This window comes from Perognathus longimembris, chromosome 23, assembly GCF_023159225.1.
Source record: "Perognathus longimembris pacificus isolate PPM17 chromosome 23, ASM2315922v1, whole genome shotgun sequence".
Lineage (NCBI taxonomy): Eukaryota > Metazoa > Chordata > Mammalia > Rodentia > Heteromyidae > Perognathus > Perognathus longimembris.
Window position 1 is genome coordinate 25495188 of NC_063183.1, and position 27164 is coordinate 25522351.

The following is a 27164-nucleotide window of genomic DNA, read 5'->3' on the forward strand; positions in this document are numbered from 1 at the left end:
CAGGTAGCTGAAGCAATACAAGCAGTTCTCTTGGCTGAAGTTCAACAGCACATGAAGAGTCTGAGAAAGACGCCAATCAACAGCCTACCAGAGTCCGTGGCTGAGAGCAGTAGCTCTTTGATAACGCAGACCCCAGCCAGGATGGAACGGGCTGAAGAAATGGAGTTACAGTGTATAACAAACATTTCCCCTCCACAGAGTAAGTACAAAATCTATAGGATTGCTCTTTCAACAGATTTTTCTTTTTTACAACTTATGAGGGTGTTTGAGCATATGCATTGACAGTAGATCATTTCTGCCAGATCCTAGCCAAATGCCCTGTTTCTGACCTAGTCTGCTATCAATTTCCTTTTATAATTGTAAATATTAAAAAAACTTAGATTCTATTGCAATCATAAATACTTTCTTGAACAAAAAGTACATATTATACACAACAATGTTTTGAAGGTAAGTGATTAAAAGTGAAGACAAGGTGAACAGAAATTGCACAAAGGAAATAGATATTTACATAAGTATCTCCTAATAATAATGAGTGCTTAATTTTCATTTTAGACCTTCCTAGTAGTCATATGCAAATTTTTCTTCTTTGGAAACATGTAACATATAGAAATTAAATTGCTTTTATACTTGAACTATTTGATTTTATAATGAATTTTATCTACAGAAGAATAATGTTCATGGTTTTTGACTGACCGGATCTAAGTTTATGCTGTAAATTCATGGGTGCACAGGTGGCTCATGCTTATAATCCTAGCCTACTCATGGTCAAATGAAATACGAAATGAGTTTTGCTGTCACATGACCGACTCATGTTTGAAGTTTCACCAGATTGGGGCCAGTTCTCTCCCATTGATTCTTGGGCATAAGGACTGTAGAGAACTGTTGACAGAATGATCTGTAGCTATGCCTGCTTAGATTTTAAATTTGGCATCCACTGTGATTTTGACTGGTTGTGAATGATCCTTTCTTTGCCAATGGTAAAAGAAAATTTGGGTTATTGTGTGATTAAAAACTGAGATGCCAAAATATTAAAGGTACTTCATATACTAGTGGATGAAATTTAGAATATTTTAAAGAGTGATCACATATTCACAACATGTTGAATGTGTGTTTTCTCAAGAAGTGCAGGAAAATATTAAATCCAACTGCAATTAAATGAAAATGCAGAGCAGGTTTGGAAAGGGGACTCCCCAAGGTCATAGTATTATATCAGGTTACTACCAGCCTTCTTCCCTGTGGGAAAAGACTTTATTTTCTCAACTATTCAGAAGAACTTAGTAAGATTACAGGAGATGGTTTTAGACTCTCATTAGAGTGGTCTACAGTATGTAAAGGTATTTTCAAAACAAAGGAGTAGAGCTGGTTTCCTTATGTGCAGAGACAAGAGTCCAGATGTTGGAGGGGCTGATTCTCTGATGCAGTGATGCCTCAAATCTCAGTGCCCCTGTAGTATGTAATGTATCATAAAATACTCTTGTGATAAATGGTGTTTGTTACTGAACGCCTTGCTTAGTGGTGCCTTGTAAGCTCCCTCCACCTTCAGCTTTCTCCTCAATTTCTCTCTTTTTTTTTTTTTATTCTTGGTGATACATCTCATTTGTGAATCATCTGGAAGATAAATGGTGATGGTTTTGTTATGCGCAGATAACACAGGCACGTCCTTTGTGCTGAAGTGGAATGTATTGGGCGTATTCAATATTAGGATAATATGGTAATAGTAGATCATAAGAAAAAGAATACCAAGAATTATTGACTTATTAATGCGCTCCAACACTGTGCAAAGTACTTGGGATGCTATTTTACCTTTTGCTTTAATTATCATACGATCAACATGAACCCAAGGACTCTGCCGCCTCCACACCCCGCCCCCCGAATCCTTTGTTCAAATGAGCTTATAATTTTTTAATGTCTGTATTTATGGACATAAAGTTTCCAGGTGTGACCCAAAAGAACTATTTTCTGAGAAAGATAGATTACCTTGGTGCTACCTAGGTTATTGCTGAGCTTAGTACCTTTATAAATTTGACATTGACATACGAAATATGTATGTCCATCACACTCACTGAAAATTGAGTGAAATTAAATGTAAAACTTCAGGTGCATCGCCACCACACACACACTCAGGTGCAACACATGGTGAGAAGTGGTGAGATGTACACACTTGGACCTGTACTTCCTGTGTCTATTCCACTTCTTAAATGATTAATCAGCTGAGACTCAAATCGTGCCTCGCCAAATCACTCCAAATAGAAATGCAAATCTTCTTAACTACTTTTATTAACACGTGTTCATTGAACCAATTAATTTGTTTCACTGTGACATTTCCATCCATGCATTCCAGGCATTTAAGCACTGTACTCCTACTTTGTAAGCTGTGTTCTTTATACCGGCACTAAATAAGCTTGATCTAAAAATTGAATAATTTATTGACCGATCTTTCTTGGACTATGCTTCTCTCCTAAATCATATTACCAGAGAAAAATACAGAATGTTCAGTCATTGTTGTCTCAGCCTCTCACTAAAGACAGTCTCTGGGTTTCTGGAACTATTTGTACAAGACGCATCTGGGAAGCATTGAAAGTCAGATGATGTGAGAGTTGAAGCATGTATGTTCAAACTTTACAGTTGTGTAAACACACAATTTTCCATGTTTTCACTTGTTATATTTCATTCGCGGATTGTATCTGAGGTCTTAATACTCGTGTATCAGTAGGTTTTTAAGTTATTATTATTATTAAATTGTGTACAAAGGGATGAGAATTCCGTAAGTTAGGTTATGAGTACAGTGCCTCTTGGCCAATGTCACCCCTTCCTTCTTTCTCCCACATTTTCCCTTTCCTGCACCTATCAAGTAATACAGTTCATTTTTAATATAGTATACATTCAGTATAAGGAAAGCTACATTTGTACCAGCGTTTTGAGAATGGCAGATTTCCTTTTCATATTTACAACATCTTTTAATAAGAAATTACAGAATAAATATGCTTGAGGCTAAGATTTGTGACTTTTAAAATGCATTTAAAAGGTATTTCCCTTTACTGTAAAATTTTTTAAATTGTTATTATAAAGGTGATATACAGAGGGATTACAGTTTCCTAAGTCAGGCAAAGAGTACATTCCTTTGTAAACAAGGTCACCCCTTCCCTTGCTCTCTCCCAGTCCTTCCCTTTACTTACTTTTGCAGTGTCATTTGGATCACTTTCAACAAGTAGTTTAAATTGTTGCAATAAATTAGAGGCTTTGTAGATAAAGCTGTCCCTTTGGAATTATTGGCTGGATGTAAAATGGTGAATACTAGAAATGCACAGTATTTCTATGTGAAGTAGTAGAGCTGCACTTATATATACTAGTTGAAAAGGATAACCATTGAGGATGCAGGAAGAATAGAAGCAATCTAAAACCTCATGTTTATAGACTGAATTGTCAATAGGCAATCTTATTTAAATACCTAGATGCTCCCGTGTCAGCTGAAGATTGATACAGCATAAGCAAATACATTATTCTGCACCTAGCAACCACTCCATATTTTTCAAAAAACAGGTCGTGATTTGAGCTTAATGTATCTCATTTTTCGATCCTTACCCAAGTGACAGAGAAGGTTCATCGTTTCCCTTGTGTCCACATAAACTCCTCTGAACTTCACTGCTGTTCTCCCTGTGTCATCTTAAATATGGCCATGCCTTGCAGAGACTGATGGAATTCACTGTCCTTTCTCCAAAAGCCATTTCATTTTTCACAGAGATTGAGATTGATGATTTTCATCTTGGCATATGAAGAACTAAAGCATTTCATCTTTTTTTTTTTTTTTGCTGCCTGCACAATCGGAATGCAACCTGGCACAAACTGCACAGGGGATGGTAGCATTAAAGAATTGAGTTAAGTATTTCCTTGGTAACAGTGTGCAAGGCCTCACTTTATTGATTATTATCTACAACCCATTTAAATTTATTGACAAAGAAAAAGTGATCTAGATTCTGTTGCTGCAATCAATGTGCTTTGGGCTATTGTTCTCTCAAGCGGAGTCTGCCCTCCTGACACTGACCCTTCAAGGACAGGAATGGCGCCTATTTATCTTTTCTACTCCCAGCACCTAAGATGGTCTTTCACCTAGTAGCTGGTAATAAGTCTTTATCGAGTGGGCGGATAAATGGATGGACAGTGGGATAGTTTATACTGAAGACTCAGCCAAGTCCCAATTAGTTAAAAAAAAAAAAAAAGATAGGGCAAATTGGCCGACTGCCGTTCGTTAGCAGCCGTCAAACAAATGCACTCTGAACTTGAAAACATACTGAAATTTGCGTTTTCCATGAGTTACCCTTGAGAGTTGGGCAAAGTAGACATGGCAGCCTCACACACACAAAAATTAAAAACAGACACACAGAAGAATTGAGTTGATAAACCCTCCACAAGTTAACTTTTTGGCTTTTCACCCCTGTTTTTGTCACGATCTGCTTTCAGGTTGATACTGGAGTCCCCCAGCCTTACCTACAGCTCCTCTTTTTCACATTCAGCTACACCGTTCTCCATGGAAGTATTTAAGGAGCTGTTGTCTCCTACATGTTCACACATGTTCACAGCCCGGAATGACCTACCCTTCTCTATCGTGATCCCCTCTCTACTTCTGTGAAACATTTAGTTCCTCCCATCAATTGCAATTCCACAGACCATTGTTGCGAATGTACTCCCAGCTCTGCAAACAACTGTGGTATGATCACCGTCTAAGAAGAATCAGTACAAGAGCAGGGAGTTAGTGCACACAGTCTTCTCAGCAGAAAGCATAGTGTCTTGTATATGACAACTGATGGAGAGGTGCTGGCTGAGGAGAAATGATCCGATAATCTCTGTGCTCTTGAAATAGCCTGTGCCCAACAGAATGCTGGGTTTTTGTTTTTGCTAGTGAGAAGTCTTATCGTTCCATTTTAGCTCTTTCAGCCTGGGAGCAATTTGAAAGACATATTAAGGTTCAATGTACCAGTCACACTCTTTTAAATTAGTATAGTTTACATGGCACCCTAATTGTCTGCCTTCTCTCCCCCACCCCACACCCCACTGCTCTGAAGTTGAAAGTTAATCTTGTGTTGCTATCAGCAAGTGTATCCTATGGAGCCTGATGAAAGCTTGTTGAATTTTTGTTGTGGATGACTGATAGGTGACAATATGGACATTTATCAAATGCAGAATGGACAAAAATGTTCAATAATATGTGCTAATCATCTATAGCTAGTGGGAGAATGGAAATGGACATTGCAGGGATAGAAGTTTTCTTCTGAAGTGTTAATCCAAGGGTGCTTTTATTTCAAATGTATCTATTACAAGAGCAATGTATCAATCTAGATTCCCAGTGACTGCTATTGGAAAGCAAAAATTAAGGCAGAGTATTCATTGCCAGCTACTGGGAATAAGATGCTAGAAATGATGACAACTAGTTTACTGGGGAATTAATTGTTCCTTTTTTTTTTTTTTCTCCTTTGTGCCCATGCTGGGGCTTGAACATCAGGGCCTGGGTGCTGCCCCTGAGCTATGGTGCTTAAGGCTCGAGCTCTACCTCTGTACCGCTTGAACCACAACTCCACTTTCTAGTGGTAACTGGAGATGAAGAGTCTCATGATTTTTCTGCCCAGGCTAACTCAGAATCTTCATCCTGATCTCAGCCTCCTGAGCCATTGAAATTGCAGGCATGAGTCACTGGCAGCCTGAGTTGTTCCTTTTTTTCTTTCATCCGCATCTATTGAGCATAGTTGTATCTAGGTAGGAATACGTGTCCTCCAGCCAGCCAGGCTGTCAAGCAGGACTTGGTGTGATAGCACTCACTGGTAGCTGAGTATCCGTGACATGTGTCTTTGTAGACACTACCCCAGCTTCTTCTCCTTACAATGCGATAGGTCTTAAAATTTTAGAAAATGTAATCATAGCAGCTCCCACTTTGTATTTTAATGCCCTGTTTTCCTAAAATGAAATTCAACAGGAAAATAACCCAGCTGCGCCGTTAGCCACGGCCCTTCCCCGGCTGAGGTGAGCCAGCTGATTGCCATCTGTCTCCTCCATCAGATAAAGGACTTCTTTTCTTAGTCGCTCACTGTTGGGTCCATAGTCTCAAATTTAGATTCAGAGTTAGCAGGGATAAAATTTTGGCCAACCAGATGAAAGCTAGGTATTACTAACCACTAAGCCTTATTCCAGAGTATCGTCAAATGAAATTCCACAATGTACAATTTCATTAATATTTTATGATGTAGAATAAACATAGCACATCAGTCAATTTAGAAATCAGGGGAAATATTTCCGAACTGTAAACTGAAAGAAAACACTGGAGAAAGTAAGGAGCAGCAATTTATGTAATTTATTTATGTAATGTGATTTATGATTGGGATTGGATTAAGGATTGGGAACATAATTCCAAACTTTTGGCTTAGGATATTCTAATTTTTGGTATATCTTTAAAGTCCAAGATGAGTCTTTAAAGCATATTAAGATTATTTTTCACGAACTATCCATTTTTCAATTTACATGAATTTTCAAAATACATTAGGACCTCTCTCCTTCCCAAGCTGTGTTCTAGAAATCTGGGAAGAAGTTGACACAGTTTCCCCTTTTTAAAGCAGAGATCTGTGAGCCCAGTAACAGTGGGGTGTGGGATACTGAAGTTCATGTTGCTCTAGAGGCACTGACTGCTGCATCACGTGGGAGTAGATGTGGGCATGTACTCTGGGAGCCAGGGAGCGGGGAATGATACATGGGAAAGAACGGCTTTCCCCACTCCAAGGAGGGAAGCTCTCTCTGATGGCCTGTAGGGTCTGTCCTAGAACTGGAGCAGGGGTCACACAGTCCTTGGGACAATGGCTAAGTAAGACAGTGAGAAAACAAAAGGTTTAGCTGTTCTCAACCCATGCAGACAGTCTACACTGATGTGGGCATTTCCAGGAGGCTGGTAGAAACCTGGGCAGTTCTGCATGGTGACAAGACCTCTACTTGTGGGAGCCTGGGTTCTGTTTTTCTGCTCTCACAGGTGTTAGTTAGTGTTAAGCTTTAGTGTTCCTAACTCCTTTTAACATCTGCTTCTGGAAGGACCCGACTGCTACCACTGTGAAAGGGGATTTCAAAGGAAGAGAATGTTCCAGGGAGAGACATCGGCTAGCCAGCATGCCTGGTCAGGAGGACTTGGGTGAATGTGGAGGGAAGACAGGACCCAGCGGAGACGCCAGGGATCAAAAGGTTCTGCTGTAGAGCTATTTCCTCAAAGATGCAGAGAGCCATTAAAAATTATTTTCATAGGAGCAGAACATCGCCAGCAGGAGATACAAGGAAACCTAGTTTCCAAGTTTTGTCAGGTATCTTTCTGTTTAATTGTTCACTTATAAATCAGTATTCTTTTTTATTTCCTCCCGAGATTTCTCTTCTATCTCCATGAACCTAGGTTGCTTCAGTAGAACATGTTCAGTAGAACATGTCCAACCCAAAGACAGTTTGTTCACATTCTTTCCCCGAGGAAGATTTTGCTTCCTGCTTTTAGCTTCAACCCCACCAAAGTCCTCAGAGTTCAAGTCATCATTACTGACACTGAGTTGTTGGAGTCCTTGGTGCCAATCTGAGGAGCTCTTCATTCTTCTTCAGTCGTCTACTAATCTTTCAATCTTTTTTTTTTTTTTTTTGGCCAGTCCTAGGCCGTGAACTCAGGGCCTGAGCACTGTCCCTGGCTTCTTTTTTGCTCAAGGCTAGCAGTCTGCCACTTGAGCCACAGTGCCACTTCTGGCCATTTTCTATATATGTGGTGCTGGGGAATTGAACCCAGGGCCTCATGTATACGAGGCAAGCACTCTTGCCACTAGGCCATATCCCCAGGCCTTTTCAATCTTCTTGAATCAGTATTAAACCTTTCCAATTCCTATAGGTTAATGATTTGACTTTTTTTCCCATCTCCTTCTGGTTTGTGATGTTCACCATTTAGTGACAAGCTTAGAATTCGCCATGCATGTTTTGTCCGCTTTTTTTTATTTTATGGACTTAGGCGACATTATTAAACTCCTTTTCTTAACAAACCTCCTTAATTGAAGCATTAAGTAAAATCAGGCCTATTAAGTTTTTGCTATTAGACATATTCCAGGAATAGGATATATTATTTCTCTTGACCACTTGAAAAAAAAAAAACTTGATTTAATGGATAGAATTTAACAAAGCAAGATGACATTGAAGTGTGCTTTTCTATGTTTTTATATTAATATCCAGTGACTAATTTCAAAAGTTCAACTTCATGATCCATTTCTTTCATCCATCTACTTAATTCCAGAATCATTACATCACCTGTTCCTGTCACTGATTTATGTTTCTTTCAACCTGCTGAGATTGGACGCTATCATTTATTTTCTGTGTGACATACCCTGCTCTATGGAACAGTTAGAGGAGGTAGTGGCAAAATACCTGTAAATACAGTGCAGGATTGCCTGCTCACCTTTGAGGATCACCAAGATCCATACTGAAAGAGAAGGACAAGTTGACCTTGTTTTCCTGTGGTAAAAATGTCAGGCACTTTTCACGGCAGTGGCTCTCACATGCCCACCGTGTGTTGCTGTGTTGGTGTTGGCATTTAATGCGGAGAGATGCTGAGCGGTGACAATTTCCTTAGGGGTTTCTTGCTTCCAATTCCCAAAGATAAAGGAATGGGACTCTTTGCAAATGATTATCATGCCCTCTCTGGTTCTCGTGTAGCACATCTCTATGCCAACAGTTTGACTGTCTCTCTCTTGTTGGTTTTTTTTGGGGGGGGCGGGTTTCAGAAATCAAGTGAAAGGATTTCCTGTCCTCCTCAGAGGAACATAAAGGCACAAATGGATAGGCAGCTTTCCTAAGCCTCTATGACTTGTTGGGTGTCATTACACTGCATTGCACGGGTCTGTAAGCCAGTCCCGGGTTCTTTTTTGTGAGCAAGGCATTTTTGTGATGGAAAGAATGGCATTGAGAAGAGAGTAACCTCATTTATTTATGAAAAATGATGTATTTCATTATTGATAAATTTGAGCCTTTCCCTGAAGAGAATATTACCATTTTTATATTTCCAATGGCTCCTTTTAAGGGAAAATATATTACTTATTTTAAAAATGAGTTAAACTATTTCTGCTTGTTAATGGCATTCCACTGTTATAATATTCATATTGTAAAAGCCAACTATTAGTAAAAAAAACAGAACTTGATGAATGTAGTATATTTTTAAGCTGAGGACAGTCATTTCATTTTTTCCACAGTAAATTTGCTTTAAATATTAGTTTATTTTTATATATGTTGGCTTGTATTACAAATATTTCCAGTAAGCAAACACAAATCATTTTTATATTCAGTGTTTAAAATGTATCTTAACATGACCGTTAACTCATCTATTAAATATTCAATTGAAGTGTTTTTTTTTTTTTTTTAAATTAGTGGTCAGGTATTCGGGGAAACCAGCTCGCCAGATATGTCTAAAACACAATCCACTTCATTTCTCATTCTGTGTATTTTGTCAGAGAATGCCCTAATGTAACAGAAATCAGATTTGGTGTGTATTTTTACACCAAATCAAATTGTGCAGGCGCCACCCTCAGCCTTCTCCCAAGCATCGCAAAGGATAAGATTCCACCATGATGTAGCTTAAGCAGGCTGCGGGGGCCCTGGACCAGAGCCATGCGTGGACAGCGTGGCCGCAGGAGGCCTGGCTGGAAAACCACGTGACCCCTAACAGCACTGCACAACCGGACTTACCACAGTAAGCTTCCTTCTGTATGGGAAGCATATGGTTTTTAATAGTTGTTCTTAAGGCATAAATCAAGAGTATAGAGGGGCTGGGGATATAGCCTAGTGGCAAGAGTGCCTGCCTCGGATACACGAGGCCCTAGGTTCGATTCCCCAGCACCACATATACAGAAAACGGCCAGAAGCGGCGCTGTGGCTCAAGTGGCAGAATGCTAGCCTTGAGCGGGAAGAAGCCAGGGACAGTGCTCAGGCCCTGAGTCCAAGGCCCAGGACTGGCCAAAAAAAAAAAAAAAAAAGAGTATAGAAGGTCCTAAAGCAAGCATGAAGACGGAATACGGTAGTGACCCCGGTGAAAAGCACTTGGATGCCCCACTCCCAACACCAAAGAGAGGATAACAGCCATGGCCTGCCTGTCCTCCTCCTCCCTAATCCTCACTCCTCCAGATTCACAGGCCGTAATTGTCATTTCCCCACTTCCCATTACTTAAATCTGTAGCCCCTCTTCAGAACGATGAATACCTTCAAATCTAGAAATGAAGAAAGTCAAGTAAACCTCCGTGGAGTCTTCTTTCTAGCCTCAAGAAGTATTTTAGGTCACAGATTGTAAGTGCGTGTTGTTGTAACTGTGTGCTGCTGGAGAAAGGCGTGTGTGTGTGCTAGTCCCATAATCAAGTGCTTAAATATCAGGAGGATAGCAAAAAATGAGTTCACTATCAAGTGACCTTGATTTAGGGGTCTTCTCCTCAGCTAGAATTGGGAATACATAGGATAGCAGGAAACTGGAGCCAAGATTCATGAGTAACTTCCATCATATGTATGGAAAGAGCAAAGATTTGTACCACTGAATAAGTTTTTTGGTTTTTTGGGTTTTTTTTTTTTTTTGCTTTTTGAAGTTGATCTGAATTTGTGTTTTAAAACATTTTTTTTTCTTTTGTGGAACTCAGGACAGGAGCTCTACCACCTGAGCCTTTTTTACTTTAGAGATTTTTTTTTTCCAGATAGAGTCTCATTTTGTTTTTTATTTTGTTTTTGGGTTTGTTTGTTTTTTTCCTGTATGGGTCTGAACTTTCATCCTCCTACCTGATGTCTCCATATAGCTGAAATCACAAGTACACAACGTGACACCAAGTTTGTTCTTTGGGATGGGGTCTCACTAACTTTTTGGCTGGCCTCTAACCATGATCCCTCCAATTTCCATGTCCTGAAGCTCTAGGACTGTATAGGTGTGAGTCACTGCACCAGCCCTTGCATTTTAAAATTTTCATAAGCATCTTTCATAACCTTTTGTAAAAATGAAACAGCCAGCAAAGTAGATAAACACTAAGATCAGGGGGCACTTCAATGAAATATGTGAGATATGAAAATGGAAGTCATAAATACTTTTATCTCAACATTGAGGTCATTTTGATAAGGAAGCAGCTCTGGGCACATGGTGTTGAGAGATCGGGACTTATCCTGGTGATCAGGAGAGCCACTCTATTGCCCTTGTTTGTCGATTTTGCATGAGCAAACCTGCTTTGAACTAATATTGACCATACATGCACATAAACCTTCTCTAATAAGTGATGTACTTATGATGATCAGTTTTTAATAAAAGCCCAGTGATGCTTGGATTCCCTGGAAAGTAAGTTAGAACCTTCTAGATGGGGTCAGAAGGATGGAAGCTCTTATCATTTCTTCTGTAGATACCCAAGCATCTAGTGCAAACTGCAGCACTGGAACAGAATATTTGCCTAGTAGCCCCTATTTCTGTCAATGGCCACTCTTAGTTGTGCATTTACAAATGGAGGCTGGTCTTGTAATTTAGATAATATGACCTGTTCTAGTTTCAAGTCACAAACCACCTTATCGCCTACAAGTTCTGCCTTGCTAGCCCTGCCCTAGGACTGTGTGCCCGTTTAGTACCAGCTGTGCCAAGCAAGCTGCTGACTAGCAGAGAGGGATTCCAGGAAGTCTTCAGAGTGGGCTCCTTTCCAACAGTGCTCCCTGGCACGGACTCAGCGTTGGGCTCTTCAGCAAATGGCTCGTACAAGTGAGGTCAGAAGAGATTTCCTAGAAGTACACGCAATTCTTTTCACTAAAATTTCCTACTCCAAAACTTTTTGTCAAAGTGGAGCTTTCCCTCTGAATTCTTAATGCAGTCTGGTCATACATCACTGCATTTTAGTGCCCCCGGCCCAGGGAAGTACTTAAATCCCTTGGAAACATGAAAATTATTGTAACTGTGTATCATTCGGCTTTAGATCTTTGACTTAACTTATTCTAGATTCTTATGTCTCCAGATGGTTGATAAACACAGGGTACTAAATTAGTATCATTATTATTATTCCTTCAACAGCAGCCACTGAGAGTTAATGGTAGGTGACTGACGAAGGGAGAGCTACGCCCCCATGCAGCTCTTCTGGGGTGCTTAGAGTGGCTATGGCTACGTGGACTGCAGCACAGCCATGCAAAGTTGGAAAGCACAGGATGAACTTTTGGGGAAGGCTGTGATCCTGTCGCACAGGGTGAATGAAGTCTGGGTGCAGGGATATAACGCATCTCAGGTTCAACATGGTCTACAGACTGACTCCAGTCTTGGCTCCCAGCCCCGGATCTTTCTCTTCATACCAATTTGCTATTTGTGTGATCTGGGATATCTTTTATGGAATGCTTGCATTTAGTATTTGGTATGAGGACAGGACTCCCAGGGCCTTTGATCCTGTGCAGGTCCTTGAGTCTGTGCCTTTTGTTTTCTTCTTCCCAGGATCCTGAGGCTCGGGAGGCCGGCCTGGTGATGTCCTAACATCACGCAACTGGTTAGGAGTGAGAAAGTATTCAACCTGAGCCTTTCTAGTATTTGCTGTTTTATTTTTAAAGGGCTGGTTAGTCTTCTTTTACTATTTCTCCTTTTCCCACTGGCTGTTCTTGTTTATCAGCTCTGCATAATAGTGTTTTCTCCAGCAAGTGGCTGATGAATCACATACCAAAATACATGGAACGCAGCTGACACTCCTGATGTTCTTTCCCCTTCTTTCCTTGTTCCAGCAAGGCTATTAACAAATCCTCATTAAAGTAGTACTTTGAGAAAAGAACCCTAGAGGAATGTGCCTTCAATGGCTAGAGACATTCTAGAAACCAGTCAGCTCATATTAACCCTCCGACTTGCAACCACTCCTTCTCTGCTCGGCTAAACACTGTGACTTGTCCTGTGACGCATAGCTTGTCTGTAGGCGCACCAGGCCCGTGAGGCAGGGGGCTATGGAAGTCACCCTGCTTCGTAGCCCGGTGGCTCTCACAGCAATCGCATAGGTCTGGCTCTCCAGGTCTGCTCGTAGGGAAGAGCTGAGCTACCAGATCAGATTTTTATGGTTCTAATATGTATGGTCTTTTCTACTCCTGATGCAATTCATCAACAAGAGCTAATATTGATCCGCGTGGTCACCTTGAGATTTATTTGATATTCTAGCCGGTAAGAGTTAACCAAAGATCAGTTCTTATGCAAAAAGGGGGAAATGTTGGTCTAAAATGTGTATTTCTTGCAAGCCTCGCAACGAACAAAAATAAATAAATAAAATTTGTATTTTGTTAAAGAAATACAAGCCTCCTCTTCTGTGAGATAAAAAGTGCAGATTATTTGATTCCTCATACTTAACTGGCAAGTATAAGTCACGCCCCTGGTCCCTTTTTACTCTGTTCTCAGTTGGGGTCTCATGTTGCCCAAGGGTAGTCTCAGACTATGATCTTCCTACCTGTATCTCTGGAGTAGCTTGGATTACAGGTGTGCATCACAATGTCTGCCCTAGTAAATACTTTTGTTTTTTTGTTTGTTTTTTTTTGGCCAGTCCTGGGCCTTGAACTCAGGGCCTGAGCACTGTCCCTGGCTTCCTTTTGCTCAAGGCTAGCACTCTGCCACTTGAGCCACAGCGCCACTTCTGGCCGTTTTCTGTATATGTGGTGCTGGGGAATCGAACCCAGGGCCTCATGTATACGAGGCAAGCACTCTTGCCACTAGGCCATATCCCCAGCCCATAGTAAATACTTTTGGATTCCTCCAAAGCACCTATGGTTTGTGCTGTGTTGTCAGCCTTCACACTGCTGTCCTACCAGTCACTCATCTATTTACAGTGCAAACACGGAGCAAGGCCCTGAGTCCACAACAGTGAGAGAGCCTGGGAGGTGTCTCTGGGTCCCGTCAGAAATCCCTTTCCCTTTCCCATCCCCTGCTTTAGGCTCTCTCTAGTAACCCTTTCCTGGTCCCCCGTGTAGGTCAGGTGGCCTGTATCCCAACCCTGACCACCCGTGCTGACATGGTCCGAGGCTGGCCCACTCCCCCACCCCCGCTGCGCTGTGGAGGAAAGGACTGAAGGAAAGGACTCTGTCTTGTTTCTCATCATCCTATCAGCAGTACTAGGTTAGAGTCAGTTACCCAGAAAATATTTGGTAAACATTTGATAAACAGGTAGATGATAGGGAAATCTAGACTTGTGATAGGATTTTAAACTATAAGCTATACTTTCAAATATAGTATTTCAGGTCTCCTTATAGCTAAATGAAGAGGTAATCTGGAAATAGACAATCACCAAACTCTGTGACTCTGTGTGTGTGTATGTAATATATATATATATATATTTCACTTATTTATTTCTTCTTTGCCAGTCCTGGGCCTTGAACTCAGGGCTTGAGCACTGTCCCTGGCTTGTTTTTGCTCAAGGCTAGCACTCTACCACTTGAGCCACAGCGCCACTTCTGGCCGTTTTCTATATATGTGGTGCTGAGGAATGGAGCCCGGTGCTCTATGTATACGAGGCAAGCTCTCTTGCCACTAGGCCATATTCCCAGCCCCCTCTTTATTTCTTAAAAAAAATTAAAGTTATACATAAAGAGGATAAAGTAAAGAAAGTGGAGCGATTTCCATTTGTCAAAAAACAACATTGACTTTAGTGAAGAAACAATGAAGGAGCTTCAGAACCTCAGAAACAAATATGAGATTCATATATTGAAGTAACATCCTTGTGACTAACACGAGAACTTGCCTGTGATCAGCGCACCCTGATCCCCGCATCTGCGAGGACGGGCATCCTTACCTGAGCTGCTCTCCTGGGGCTCACCGCCCGCGTTCCTAACTAAAAAAGCCAGAGTAGTGCCTGCGACCAGTCCTCGAAAAGGGACAAAATAGTCTCTTTAACATTATCCTGCTATAAAAATGAAAGGAGATGGTAATGAGTCATGCTCAGAAGTCTTGCCTTTGACGGACTGAGGTAATACGGTCCACGACGTTACTTTTTGATGGTCTGAGAGACAGAACTTGGAATCGTGCAGGAAAATGGATGGTCAGCATGCCCATTTAGGCTTTTTCTAAAATATCAAATATCCTAAATGAGCTTTGGAGAGGTGCTGGACCATGTTCAATTTTCAATCAAATTCCTTTAATGAGGTTTTTCAGAACAAGAAAGCCAAAAATGTATGAGTCATGCCTTGCGTGAGCGTGAGATTGCTGAGCGGAGGAGGAAGGGACGGATGCCCGGGACTGCTGAGTAGCGGGCGGGCTCACGTTGTGGAAGGGGCAGCGGGTCTTTTCCAGGGCAGATGAAAACGGTCGTAATTCCTACAGACTGTCAAGTCTCTTTGGTTCTATGGCCGAGGTTTCACCCTTCCCTCTGCATCTGGATTCTGTTTAATTTACATAGAGTAATTTACGGAAAACACCAACAATAACAACTGTTGGCAGTTTATTTTACTGTCAACAGTCTCCCCACTGTTCATCTTGCTGAGATCCCAGGAGGTCTATGAAAGATGCTCACAGCTGAGACTCCTTTCAAGTGTGATTATCTTGAAAGATGGGGGGGGGCGGCCATTCATTGGTTGACTTGCCCCAGAAAAATATACATTGAGGAGCAGTCCTTTATAGACAATCTAGATGGGGGTTTGGCCACCTGATCAACAGAGGCAACACTACAGGGGCTGTTGTCAGTAGAATCCGATACCTCCTGTGGGAAAAGGCGGGGAGGGTCAGCTTTCAAGTTGGGGTGGGAACAATCTGGATAGTTTCATGTACCATACTGTAAGTACCAGAACATTCCCCATCATTGAGGTTGTTCTCAGGATGGCACAAAGACAAAAGAAAGAATGGGGTAGAAGAGGAAAACCACTTGTCTCGGTGGGCCCCTGCATACGTAGCAGGAAGTTAGCTCTGTGCTCCGAAACTGGAATGCGCTGATTGACTGCACGGGCCCCACCTCAGCCGTCCAGCCGCAGACAATCTCTGCCGTGGGCACTGCGAGCACTGTGAACTCGCACAGGTTCCCTGGTGACGGACAGCAGAATTCAAATTCAGACCATTTTCCCACTCTCCAAGCTGGGAAGCACTTCAAAATTCCATGTGTCTGATGCATATTATCTAATGTTATTCAATATTTTTATTACACGTTTTTGTATAAAATAATGGATTTCCGTACAAACCAATTTTGTACAACATGGTACAAAAATTATACATGATAATTCCGTGCAAAATAATGGGTTGCACTGTGACATCGTATGATTACCTAGTTCATCCTCCTTATCGATGAACGATGATATCATTTATACATAAGGAAACTGAATGCACCTCCCTCCTACAATATCTATTTGCATAGAAAACAAAGGGTAAGGTTGTGCCTTATAGCTTTTTAACATTTTAAGACTTTATTGTCATTGTTACCTATCCTGGGGCTTGAACTCAGGGCCTTTCCTGCCCCAGATAGCTTCGAACCACAATCCTTAGATCTCAGCCTCCTGAGTATCTAGGATTACAGGCATGAACCACTGGTGCCCAGCACATTTGAAGACTGTTAAACACTCCTTTCATTTTTTAAAAAAACTAATAACGAAGCTGCATTAGGGGATATGTGGAGTTTATTTCAGTGACAGAGCATGTAGCAAATAGTATTGACCATAGCCTAATAGGTAAAGTGTCAGCACCCAGATATACAGTGGCTTATTGAAATATTGTAGACACTGGCTGTGAGCCACGTCTTGCGAACACTGAAGTCCGTATTTCTCATGGGAGTACATCCTCACTTGGCCTTTTGCAAATGCAATTAGTAGTGATCCTCTCACTGAGTATGGAACAAATAGTACCTTAGAAAATCTACTGCTAAGCTCACGACATTGCTTTCCAAATTCCAAAATATGTATCAAAAACATATACCATACAGAGATCATTATATATATACATCTGCAAATGAACTTAAGATGCATCCATCTTCTTTCAATTTAGAGATCTGTTTACATTCCAGGTGAGTCTCCATTGGACTAGTTTCTCTCAGTCACACCACACACTGGCAATGCTACCGAGAGGGCTCAGCCACTATTATAGGAACTTAGACCCTGTGGCCAACAGGTCTTCTGCTTGTTTCTTAGAGTTGGGGAGAGTGGCCTACTGGAAATTTGTATATTGAACCCATCAACTGACTGGTGGCACCTACATATTCTTCTCACCAAGCAGTTACATGGTACGAGCAGCACATTACACAGTCTAGGCAGCCTCATAAAATCTATACTCATTTCTCCATTCCAAATGTGAAGGTCCCCCCTCAACCTGGAGGACTCCGGGAAGGATTTACAGAGAAAATATAATGAGCCTGATTTTCCAACATGTGTTGGACACACAGCTGACATAAAGCTCTGGGCAGCCCTCTACAGATTTATACGAGGTGGTCCAGGAGCGTTCTTGCCACCGAGTGAGACTCTTAGCTTCTGAGTTATGTCAGGTACGTAGGAATCACTCCCACACCGTCTCTCAGGACTTCAGGCACTGCCTTTAAATCCTCCATTTGACACTTTTCTGCATGGTTATTAGAGCGTTAAAGAAATGTATCAGGACTCTCAGTCAGCTTAGGGAAAGTGTTCTTCCCCTGGACTATCATGCCTGCAAGACAGTGTGTGGTGTAGATGTCCTAGCAAACCACTCTTCCCTGGTCTTATGGGAACATTTCATGAATGTTACTTTCTCAATTTCTTAGAAATGAGTTTTTTTTTTTTTTAAAAAAGCAGGTATTCACAATTTCTTAAGTAGTTCAGTGATTTAGTGTGGCTTTTTGAAAATCTTGGTTTGGGGATAATGTTGTCTCCTAGTTTTCTTTGTTTACTTATCTCTTGCCTTCCTCTTCATGGCTTCTGAGTTCTTCTCACCTGGAGCCTATTATATCATTGTTACCTAAGGGAGCCATCCATGATGGTGATTTTCACGTCTCCTACCTCACCTCTCCCTGGAACCTCTGGCTAAAAATGTCCATTTCTCCCTAACTACCCATTGCTGTGTGATTGTAAATCTTCCTGGGTCTTGGCTTGCTCTGAGAGTGCTTGCTCTGAGTTTACATTCCCCTAGATTTTTTTTTTCATTTAGATAAATATATGAGCAAAGGCACCAGACCTTGTGATTGTGCCTTTGTGTTCCACCCCTAAGAATATCCTCCTTTGCTCTCACTGTGTGTGCATGCCTAGAGTCCTGTATGATTTATCATGTCCCATTGTAGATCTAGCTTCCGCCTACGAGAGAAAATGTGCCATTTATGTCTCTGAGCTTGGCTTACCTCACTTAACATGATTTTTTTCTAGGTCCATCCATTTCCCTCCAAATGACATATTCTTTCTAATGACTGTGTAAAATTCCATTGTGTATAGCTTGGGTTTGGATTTACGCATCTATTATAGGGCATCTGGGCTGTTTCTCCAGCTTGGCTATTGTGAACAGTGTGGCAGTAAACACGGATGTATCCTGGTCTACATCATTTCCCTATTTGACATTGCTGTCGTTTAGGTCTTTAGTGTTCCTGCCCTGAGGTCTGCCTGGTAAAGGGTTGCTCCTTAGATGGTACTATGGGGGTGGTGATGGAAAGTTCAAAGGCCCACTGGAGGTCTTCACTGGGGCATGTCCCTAAAGAAATTGTGGTACCCCAATTCCTTCTTCCTCTTCCATTCTTCTGTTTTATTTCAACAGTACATCCCTGCAATAAAGTTTTACCTCATTCGAAGTCCCAAAGTAATGAGTCCAAGTGACCCGCAAGTCAGGATAAACCTCTTCTTTCTATAAGTTGATCATCTCGGGCATTTATTATATAGTAATAGCTGAGTAACACGGCCGTGTGCAGCCCACGTGAACTGGGATTTGTAATTAAGTTGGGCTTTTCTTTTTGTCTGAAGTCAGTAATGGTTATGATAACTACTGACTTAATGCTATTGTCAGTGATGCATGAGACAAGAACCAGGTGGAAGCTGGGGTGCAGTGCGTGTTCAGTCACCCCGTCCTATGGGGAGGCCTCCCTCGGCAGCTGCTGCAGAGCTTTCCTGCTGCCGTTGTTTGCCTCCTGCTCTAACCACCCCTTCTCCGCCTGGTGTGTGGTGTGTGCCACGCAGCTTTCCAAATAGAAACCTAACCGGGGCATGCCTCCTCTCCAGAACCCTCTGTGGGGAATAAAGAAGCTGTTCTTATACTCTGCATATTAATACAGCCTCAGTGGACAGCAGGGAGGCAAAATCTACTAACATGTTTAAATACACCCTGTGACATGGAAATTATATTTCTTGAAGTCATATGTGTGCATGTGTATATATACCTATCTATGTATATGTATGCGTATATACACACACACTCACAGACTTTGAGGCACAAATTAATCCATCACTTGTAAGAGAAAAAGATTGGAACTCTATACCAGTAGATGTCTAAAAGAAAATAAACCACAATGTGTATATATAATGAAGTACTTTGTGTTTGTTCCAACAAAGTATTAGAAGATATAGGTCAATATCCAAAACACGTGGGAGTAGTGTATCCTATTTCCTTTATTGAGCTAAAAATGCTTACCTATTAATACAGTCTTGTGGTTATGTACATATCTATACCAACATGTACATACATGTACACAGTCTCTGTAAATACCCACTACAGCCTTTTCAAAAAGAAACGGGAGGCTGGGGAGAGGAAAAGAAAGAGTTCTATGCATAAGTGTTCAAAAGATAAACTACTAAAAGGAGAAAGTGAACGTCTTTCATGACAGTTCCAACTTCTTACAGCGCCATTCTTGTCTTTGTCTCTAGAGCTTTCTAAATACATCTGCCTGGGTTTTTGGAGTGCTGTCTTCCTCCTGAAGTTCCCTTTCTGGGGTGCTTTGTCTGGAATCTTTACTTTCTCGTACCCATATTATGTTTGTGAAGCTTTATTTCCCCTGGACTTCTTCCAACATTCTTCTCTGGGCTTTTAGGATTGAACCACATGTTTTGCGTTCTGTATGTCACAGCACCTTGCCACACTGAGGAATGTCCTTGTCACCTGGTCACCTGAGCCCAGCCCACGATGTGCTGACTGAATCTGAGCGGCAGCCCTCGGGATTTCCATTGTGGGATGGGTTTTCGGCACACTCAGCCTGCTATTACACTTGCTCATTTTCTGTCTCTCCTCCCCCTAAGCTGCCAGCAGGAGTTGTTTCTGTCCTATTTTATGTACTTAGCTGTGTGACTAGAAAATAGAGGTGTTTAGCAAATGTTGGAATGATGAAGGTCATCCCCCTAGATAAGACTCTGAATAAGCCAGCAAGTATTATTCTCACAGTAATCCACACAGATGCTGATGTGAGAAAGTCATTTAACTTGCCTAAGGCCTTACAGCAAATGTATACACAGAACCCCCAACCAAAGCCAGGCCTCCTATTACTTCTGCTAACTCTTTTAGAGCTGTGTAGTTGACCAGAAGATAGTTAAAAAATTTAAATTTGAATATAAAATTGAACTTTAAATGGAAGCATTTTAACTTTAGGAAAGGACATCATACATAGGATGTCCACCAGGTAATTTATATAATATCTTTACATACAGATACAACAAGGAATTTTAAAATATTTTAATGCAAAAACCATAAATCATTAGGAACAACTAACATTTCAAGTTTGTATTCCTAAAAATATATAAGTCTTCCCCATATAAACCTAGCTGCAAAAATTAATTATCTTATTGGGCAATTCTAGCCAGGCCAAGGTGATAACCATTAGAAACCTTATTTATTAAGTTTTGTTGCAGATAAAGGTGCCAGAAATAAATTAACGACTATTACAACAGCTGGGCTTTCTTGTTACAAGAAAAATATCTTGACATATTTTTTGGCTCTGTGATTGGTCTACACTTCAAGAATATAAATTAATCTTCAGAAGGCTCTAAAGAATATCTTCCCTGGACACTTCACTTATACATCAAGTTGGCCGTGTTAGCAATCTAATCACAAACCTGTAATTCAGTGGACAACAATTTCTTATTGTGAACAGCATAGCAGCTTTTACTATCATTTAGGTCAGCCCAAGATTGCTGATGCACCGTATGTTTCAGGCCAGGGATGATGGATGGTGAGTTCTGATGCCCATCCCTAAGTGATTGGAAAGATTGAAGACACACAGTTCACTTAAGCTTGCTTACTATTACATCAAGTAATCAGTGTGATAGGCTAGCCCACGCTCTCTGTGTCATCCCACCAACTTTCTGCTGGAACAGTCTTTCACATCGAAAGTAAAATCTGAAGAATGGTGTTCTAGCTGACATTCCTATTACGAGATTAATCATGTAGCCAACAGCTTCACCTCAGACTTGGAGGGGTGGTGGGAGGTGGGGGTTAATGATCATTTTCAAACTGTCTCTCTTAAGCAGGCAAGTCTTCCTTTTCTTCAGCAACACAAAATGTCAGAAGGGAGAGATGCAAATTTTGTTTGTTGTAGACTTAGGCCAGAAAGAAAAAGAAAAAGACTGTTGAAATAGACTTACTGTGTGCTTCAATCCTAATAATTTACTTGGTAACATCAAGTTCTAAATATGTGACTTTGCTGAAGCTGATGGACTCAATGCCAGTCTCTGACTAATGTCCAACACAAACAATTAGGGCCGTCTTCTTAGCGAACGCCTCCGTTGTGCAGGTTTCATTCCAAAAGTCAGGAGGCAAACCAGGTATATCTCTTAAACTGCCAATTTTGCAGTAAGCACATAAATCACTGAGAAAAATTCAACAAAATCCTCTTGCTCTTATTGTTTCAGATGCTGTAATTTATAACTTAAGCAAAACATTTCATTCATAAACTAATTAAATGTATCTTGATATGATTTAAGTAACGTAGGGAACAGGAAGCAGCGACCTTAAGGCTGTTCAGCTTTGCTCATTTATTTCCTAAGCAGTGTCATAATGTAAATTTCCTTGATTTTTACAATACTTTCATTGCCTGTCACCAGACACCAGGTCTAATTTTAGATTTGGAGAGAAAAGCATGCCCAAGCCCATTTATCTTGTGGGGAGTATCTTAGCAGATGATTAAAAAAAAAAAATCCTTACTTGAAGTTTTGTTTTCAATTCAAATTAACATAGTTTATATACCACCGTTCTCTCCCTTTCTTCATTTACATATGACTTTTCTCTGTTTAAATGAATGATTTGAGGAAGTTCAAAGATCAGTAACATAATTACCTCCATTACAATTAATCTGCCCTACTAATTCATGAAGCCTAATTCTGGTACCTGAGCCACCATGAGCATGACCTAGGAAATTCTTAGAAGTACAAACTCCTGAGCCTGAGCTCAAGACCTACTATGGTTTAACAAAGTCCCCTGTAGATTATAGTCCACACTGAGCTTTGAGACCCACTTCACCTTCTAGAATCCAAACCAAAGGCAGGAAGTGAGACACACATAGGATGGGCTACGTAGTCATCAAGAGAAATGAATCCATGGGTTGAGAAAACAAGAAAAACAATGTACAAAGTTGTTCTGAACGTGAATATAGCAAAAACTTGATTGTAAGCTCTGTAATCAAACACAGAGCATGTAGGTTTATACCTGGCTTGATACATTTAACCCCTTCTAGTCTCAGTTTGCTATCTTGGAAAATAGGAAGAATAACATTGCTTTGAGTATTAAATGAGATTATGTATTTTCAAAAGAATTTACTGGAATGCTAGCTGAGGAGTTCAGTCTGACTTCAAACCCTAATACCTATTTTTCTCTCTTTCTCCCCTTCTCCCTCTCTTTCTCTCACACATACACACCTTACCACAGTGAAGCACTGGTGGCTCACACCTGTAATCCTAGTGTCTCAGGAGGCTGAGATGATAGGATTATGGTTCAAAGCCAGCCCAGGTGGAAAACCAGCAAAAAGTAGGAAGTATAGCGGTGACTCGAGCGGTAGGGCCCCAGCCTTGAGTGAAAAAGCCAAGTGAGTGCAAGACCCAGAGTTAAGTCTCAGTAGCTGTGTGTATACACGCACGCGCGCATGCACACACAGTGAGTACCCAAGAAGATACACAGGGAATTTTTAACTTATTTCATCTCTTAAGATAAAACAATAGCCAGTATCAATTTATCTGGAAGCATTCCTGTTGACTAAGTTTCCTCGTGGCTCCTGTAGGTGCAGACAGCAGGTTGCATAGCTTTGATTGTGATGACACCTCCACCCCTGGGCGCACACATGTGAATCAAACCCGTGGAGCTTCTAAAACCATCCCAGCGCTTTTCCCTACTGGCAGAAATTATCCTGACTTTTCAGTGGTCTGTGGTAGACCCCTGACATCTATATTTTTAAAGAAGACATAGTTTAAAAATATATGCTTTAAAGCAGAGCTTGTCAAAGTTGAATTTATGTAAAAATCACGGTGGAGTTTATTAAAACACAGGCTCTTCCTCTCACAGGACAGCTGATAGTCTATGCAGCCCCTGGGTAACAAGGAATTGGGGTATTGAGAAACGCACCAGTTCCTAGGGAAACACAAACCACTTTCCCCACCTTTACTCGGGAGAGGAGGCAGAACCAGAACACAGCAACACATGGTCTTGTTTTGTGTGGGGGAATATTCTCACGGCTGAGTCAAAGTAAAACTGCATTGTTGGCTGTGGGTTTCTTTTTGTGATTACTTTTCCTATTTTTCTTTTCAAGTTATAGATTTGGGTTATTATCAGAAATAAAGGCAGTAGAATATTTATCTTCACTCTCAGCATTTAAAAATAGATTATAGAGTCAGGCACCAATGGCTCACACCTGTAATATCTGCTGCTCAGGTGGCTGAGATCTGAGCATCATGGTTTGAAGACTTCCAGACTCTTACCTCTAGTTAAACACCAAAAAAGCTGGAAGTGGAGCTATGGCTTGAGTGGTAGAGCACTAGTGTTGAGCACAAGAAATCAGGGGAAGTGCCCAGGACCTGCATACACACACAGAAAGAGAGAGAGAGAAAGAGAGATTATAGTTCTTAAAATCTTAATGTTTGGGAGGGAAAGACTAGTCTTATGTCTTGATGTATTAGGAATATAATTTCAGATGATGTCCTTTTTGTTGAATGTGCTATAGCAGTTTCCTCATGCATTTAAAATTAAAAGTTCCCAGGACTGAACAACACTATTTATGACACTCAAAATCAAATGCAACGTATCAAAAAATAAAATAAATAGACCTTAAAGATGATAATGTTCTCATTTCAAAAACAGGGATTGTGGTAACAGGGATAGTGAACTGTATTGGGGAATACTAGGAAATAAATATAGCCTTATGTTACACCTATGTGTAAGGAAAAAGTAAAACCTTTTTCAAGATTTTAAAATTTTTCTTCTTTCTCCATTCATTCCCTCCCTTCTTCCCTCCCTCCCTCCCTCCCTTCCTCCCTTCCTTCCTTCCTCCTTCCCTTCTCTTGTGCCTGCCTACCTTTTCCTTCCCTCCTCCTTCACTCCCTACCTCTCTCTCCCCCTCCTCTCCTCTCTTTACTATTTTGATTTCTTTCTCTTTCTCTGGAAGACAAAATAAGAATAATGCAAAGAATTATGCAAAGTTGTATTTAGAGATTCATAAGTTTCATGTATAACAAATCAGCCAGAAACAGGTCAACACATTATATCGTTTCCTATTAATTCCTTGGAAAAACAAATTTTCATCACTGAAATGCACTAAAAGAAATCACAAGGCTTCCAAGAGACCCCAGGGTATTCATGCCCCACCTACGAGTCACTTCCTGTTTTAAAGCACACACTGCTAATGGGAACAGGCGCCGCGCGGTGGGGTCCGGGTGCTGCCAATGCTGCCCAGCCTGGGAGCTCATGGCCGTGCCCTTGCTCTGCATCATAGCTGGTATAGTAGAGTTCCTGGTCAGCTTGAGTAAAGAATCTGAGTTTTTGTTGTATTTTTTTTGGTGCCAATCCTGGGGCTTGAACTCAGGGCCTGGACCCTGCCCTGAGCTCTTTCTTTGTTCACTGCCAGTGCTCTACTGCTCAAGCCACCGCACCACGTCCAGCTTTTTGATAGTTAATTGAAGATGAGAGTCTCCCGAGGCTGGCTTTGAACCACAGTCCTCAGATGTCAGTTTCCTGAATAGCAAGGATTATAGGTGTAAGCCACCCGCTCCTGGCCTTTTATTTTATTCATCATTTTTTTATTATCTTTAGTTGTACAAGGGGGTTTCAATGCAACATATGGATTTATGAGTACAATACATCTTGAGCATTGAATCCGAGCTTTTACCCAGTGAACTCTTCCATCCTGCACAGTGAACCTGTTTTGTTGTTCTTTTTCCTTCACGGTGAAGATGGTCGACCCTCCTGTTAAATGCAGTAGCTGGCTGGGTCAAGTCGAGTGTGTGTATCAGAAAGTTGCAGAGTGCAGAGGGAGGAGTGACCTCAGGTGGGGCCATGATATAGTAGCTGTTCATCTGTGGTCAGAGAACCCCATGAAGGACCTTGAATTCCTTCACTTTATTTTGCAGGAAGCCAGAAAGCTTTGCATCCTCTGGCTCTATCCATCAAGGGTCTCAGCCACTGTGCACTGTTTGGTGCTGAAAGCTTTCCTGTTTGGCTCTGTTTTTTATTGCCAACGGCTCAATAACTTGTCTGTGGAGCTGTGATGAATGCGCTATGTGCTTCTAAACTGTCTCCTTAGTGCCGGACTGCATTTCAACTTGAATGTTTGTGACTAATTGTGTATTTCAAAGGCTTTTTATTTATTTGTAATGATCAGCCAATAGGCTGGTCATTTATATTTCTCACTTCTCTTCATAAAGTGGTTTTACTTGAAAGTTGCATACACAGACTATCAGCTAACTCCTAAAGCAGCAACTTCATTCAGGTCATGAGCTGCAGAGTTAAGAGAACATAATTGGCAGGCCATACTATAGAGCCAGAGTATGTGAAACTCCTAATGACTTTTCTCTTCTTCTTTTTTTTTTGTGATGACCACGAATTAGCCATAGTTTTAAACATCAACTTCATGGCTGCCTACTGTGGCTGTCGGAAGGGAAATTTCCTAGTGGTTTTGTGCTCTTGTACAAGAACAGCAGTCACAATCACAAAACATTCTTATTTGGGCACAATTGCTAGTTTCTGCTAAGGAGGCCCAGAATAGAGCTATTATTGTCAATGAATAACTTCTCATTTTGAAAGAAGGTGGTTCTTTCAGATCAAGTTGAAGGTCAATGACGGGGCAAGGAGAGGAAGCTCATACTGCAGCTGTCTGCAAATGAGCTTTTCGTACAGATACTGTAAGGAAAAATAAGTCTACTGGGGAGGCTAATCTTTACAAATGTATTTTAAAAAATGAAAACCTGCAATTTTTTCATAAACTTCTAGTCTATGGCTACAAAGTAAAGGAATACTATGACAGTTCTGTCGTTCTCTTTTTTTTTTTAATGTCACCAAGATTTCCTCCATTTATTAGTGAGAACACCAATGAGATGGTGGAGCTGGTTCCAAGAACAATGCATGCAGTAGGTATTTATAGATATTAATAAAATAGAATATTAGAATAGGGCTATGTTAGATGCAAAACTGACTAGTGCCATACACTAATGAAACCATAACCTTTGAGATTATCTTTCTTCCCAGACAGAAATAATCTGTAAGTTTATATATAACTTCACAGTTATTCTCTGAGCTGTATTCAGATAGTCAACAACAAGAGAATGAAAGGATTCTGTTATGTAATGCTCCTAGTATGACATTCAAAGAATATATCTCCTTCCCTTTGCCTTATTTCTAATGGTTTTTGTTTGTTGTTGCTGCTGGTCCTGGGGCTTGAACTTAGAGCCTGGGCTCTGTCCCTGAGCTTCCTGTGCTTCTATTGGTCAAAGCTACTGCTCTACCACTTGAGCCAGAGCTCAACTTCTAGTTTTGTTAGGTAGTTAATTGAAGATTAGAGTCTCATGGACTTTCCTGCCTGGGCTAGCTTTGAACTGCAATCCTCAGCTCTCAGCCTCCTGAGTAGCTAGGATTAGAGGCAGGAGCCACTGATGCCTGGTTGTTGTTGTTTTTTAAACAAATAGCTACCAATTGCAGAAAATATGTTGTATATCAAAGCGTTATTCAGTGTCTTACTGAAAAATATATGTTCTACCAAAATATTTAACTGATGAGCATTTAGTAAACAATTTAGTTCAAAGGTGTGGATAGGGTTGAGAAGACTCAAAAAAGAGATGATAAAGTC

The 27164-nt window shown here is 41.0% G+C and overlaps 1 protein-coding gene across 3 annotated transcripts in view; it reads left to right on the forward strand.

The window, feature by feature from the left end:
• The window catches only part of Wdr72 (WD repeat domain 72), a 162541-nt gene that overhangs the window by 102794 nt on the left and 32583 nt on the right, over positions 1-27164 (forward strand). For all 3 annotated transcript variants that reach the window (XM_048333018.1, XM_048333019.1, XM_048333017.1), the window contains exon 18: positions 4-199. In XM_048333018.1, coding sequence (XP_048188975.1) covers positions 4-199 — 196 coding nt within the window. The remainder of the gene's footprint in view (positions 1-3; positions 200-27164) is intronic.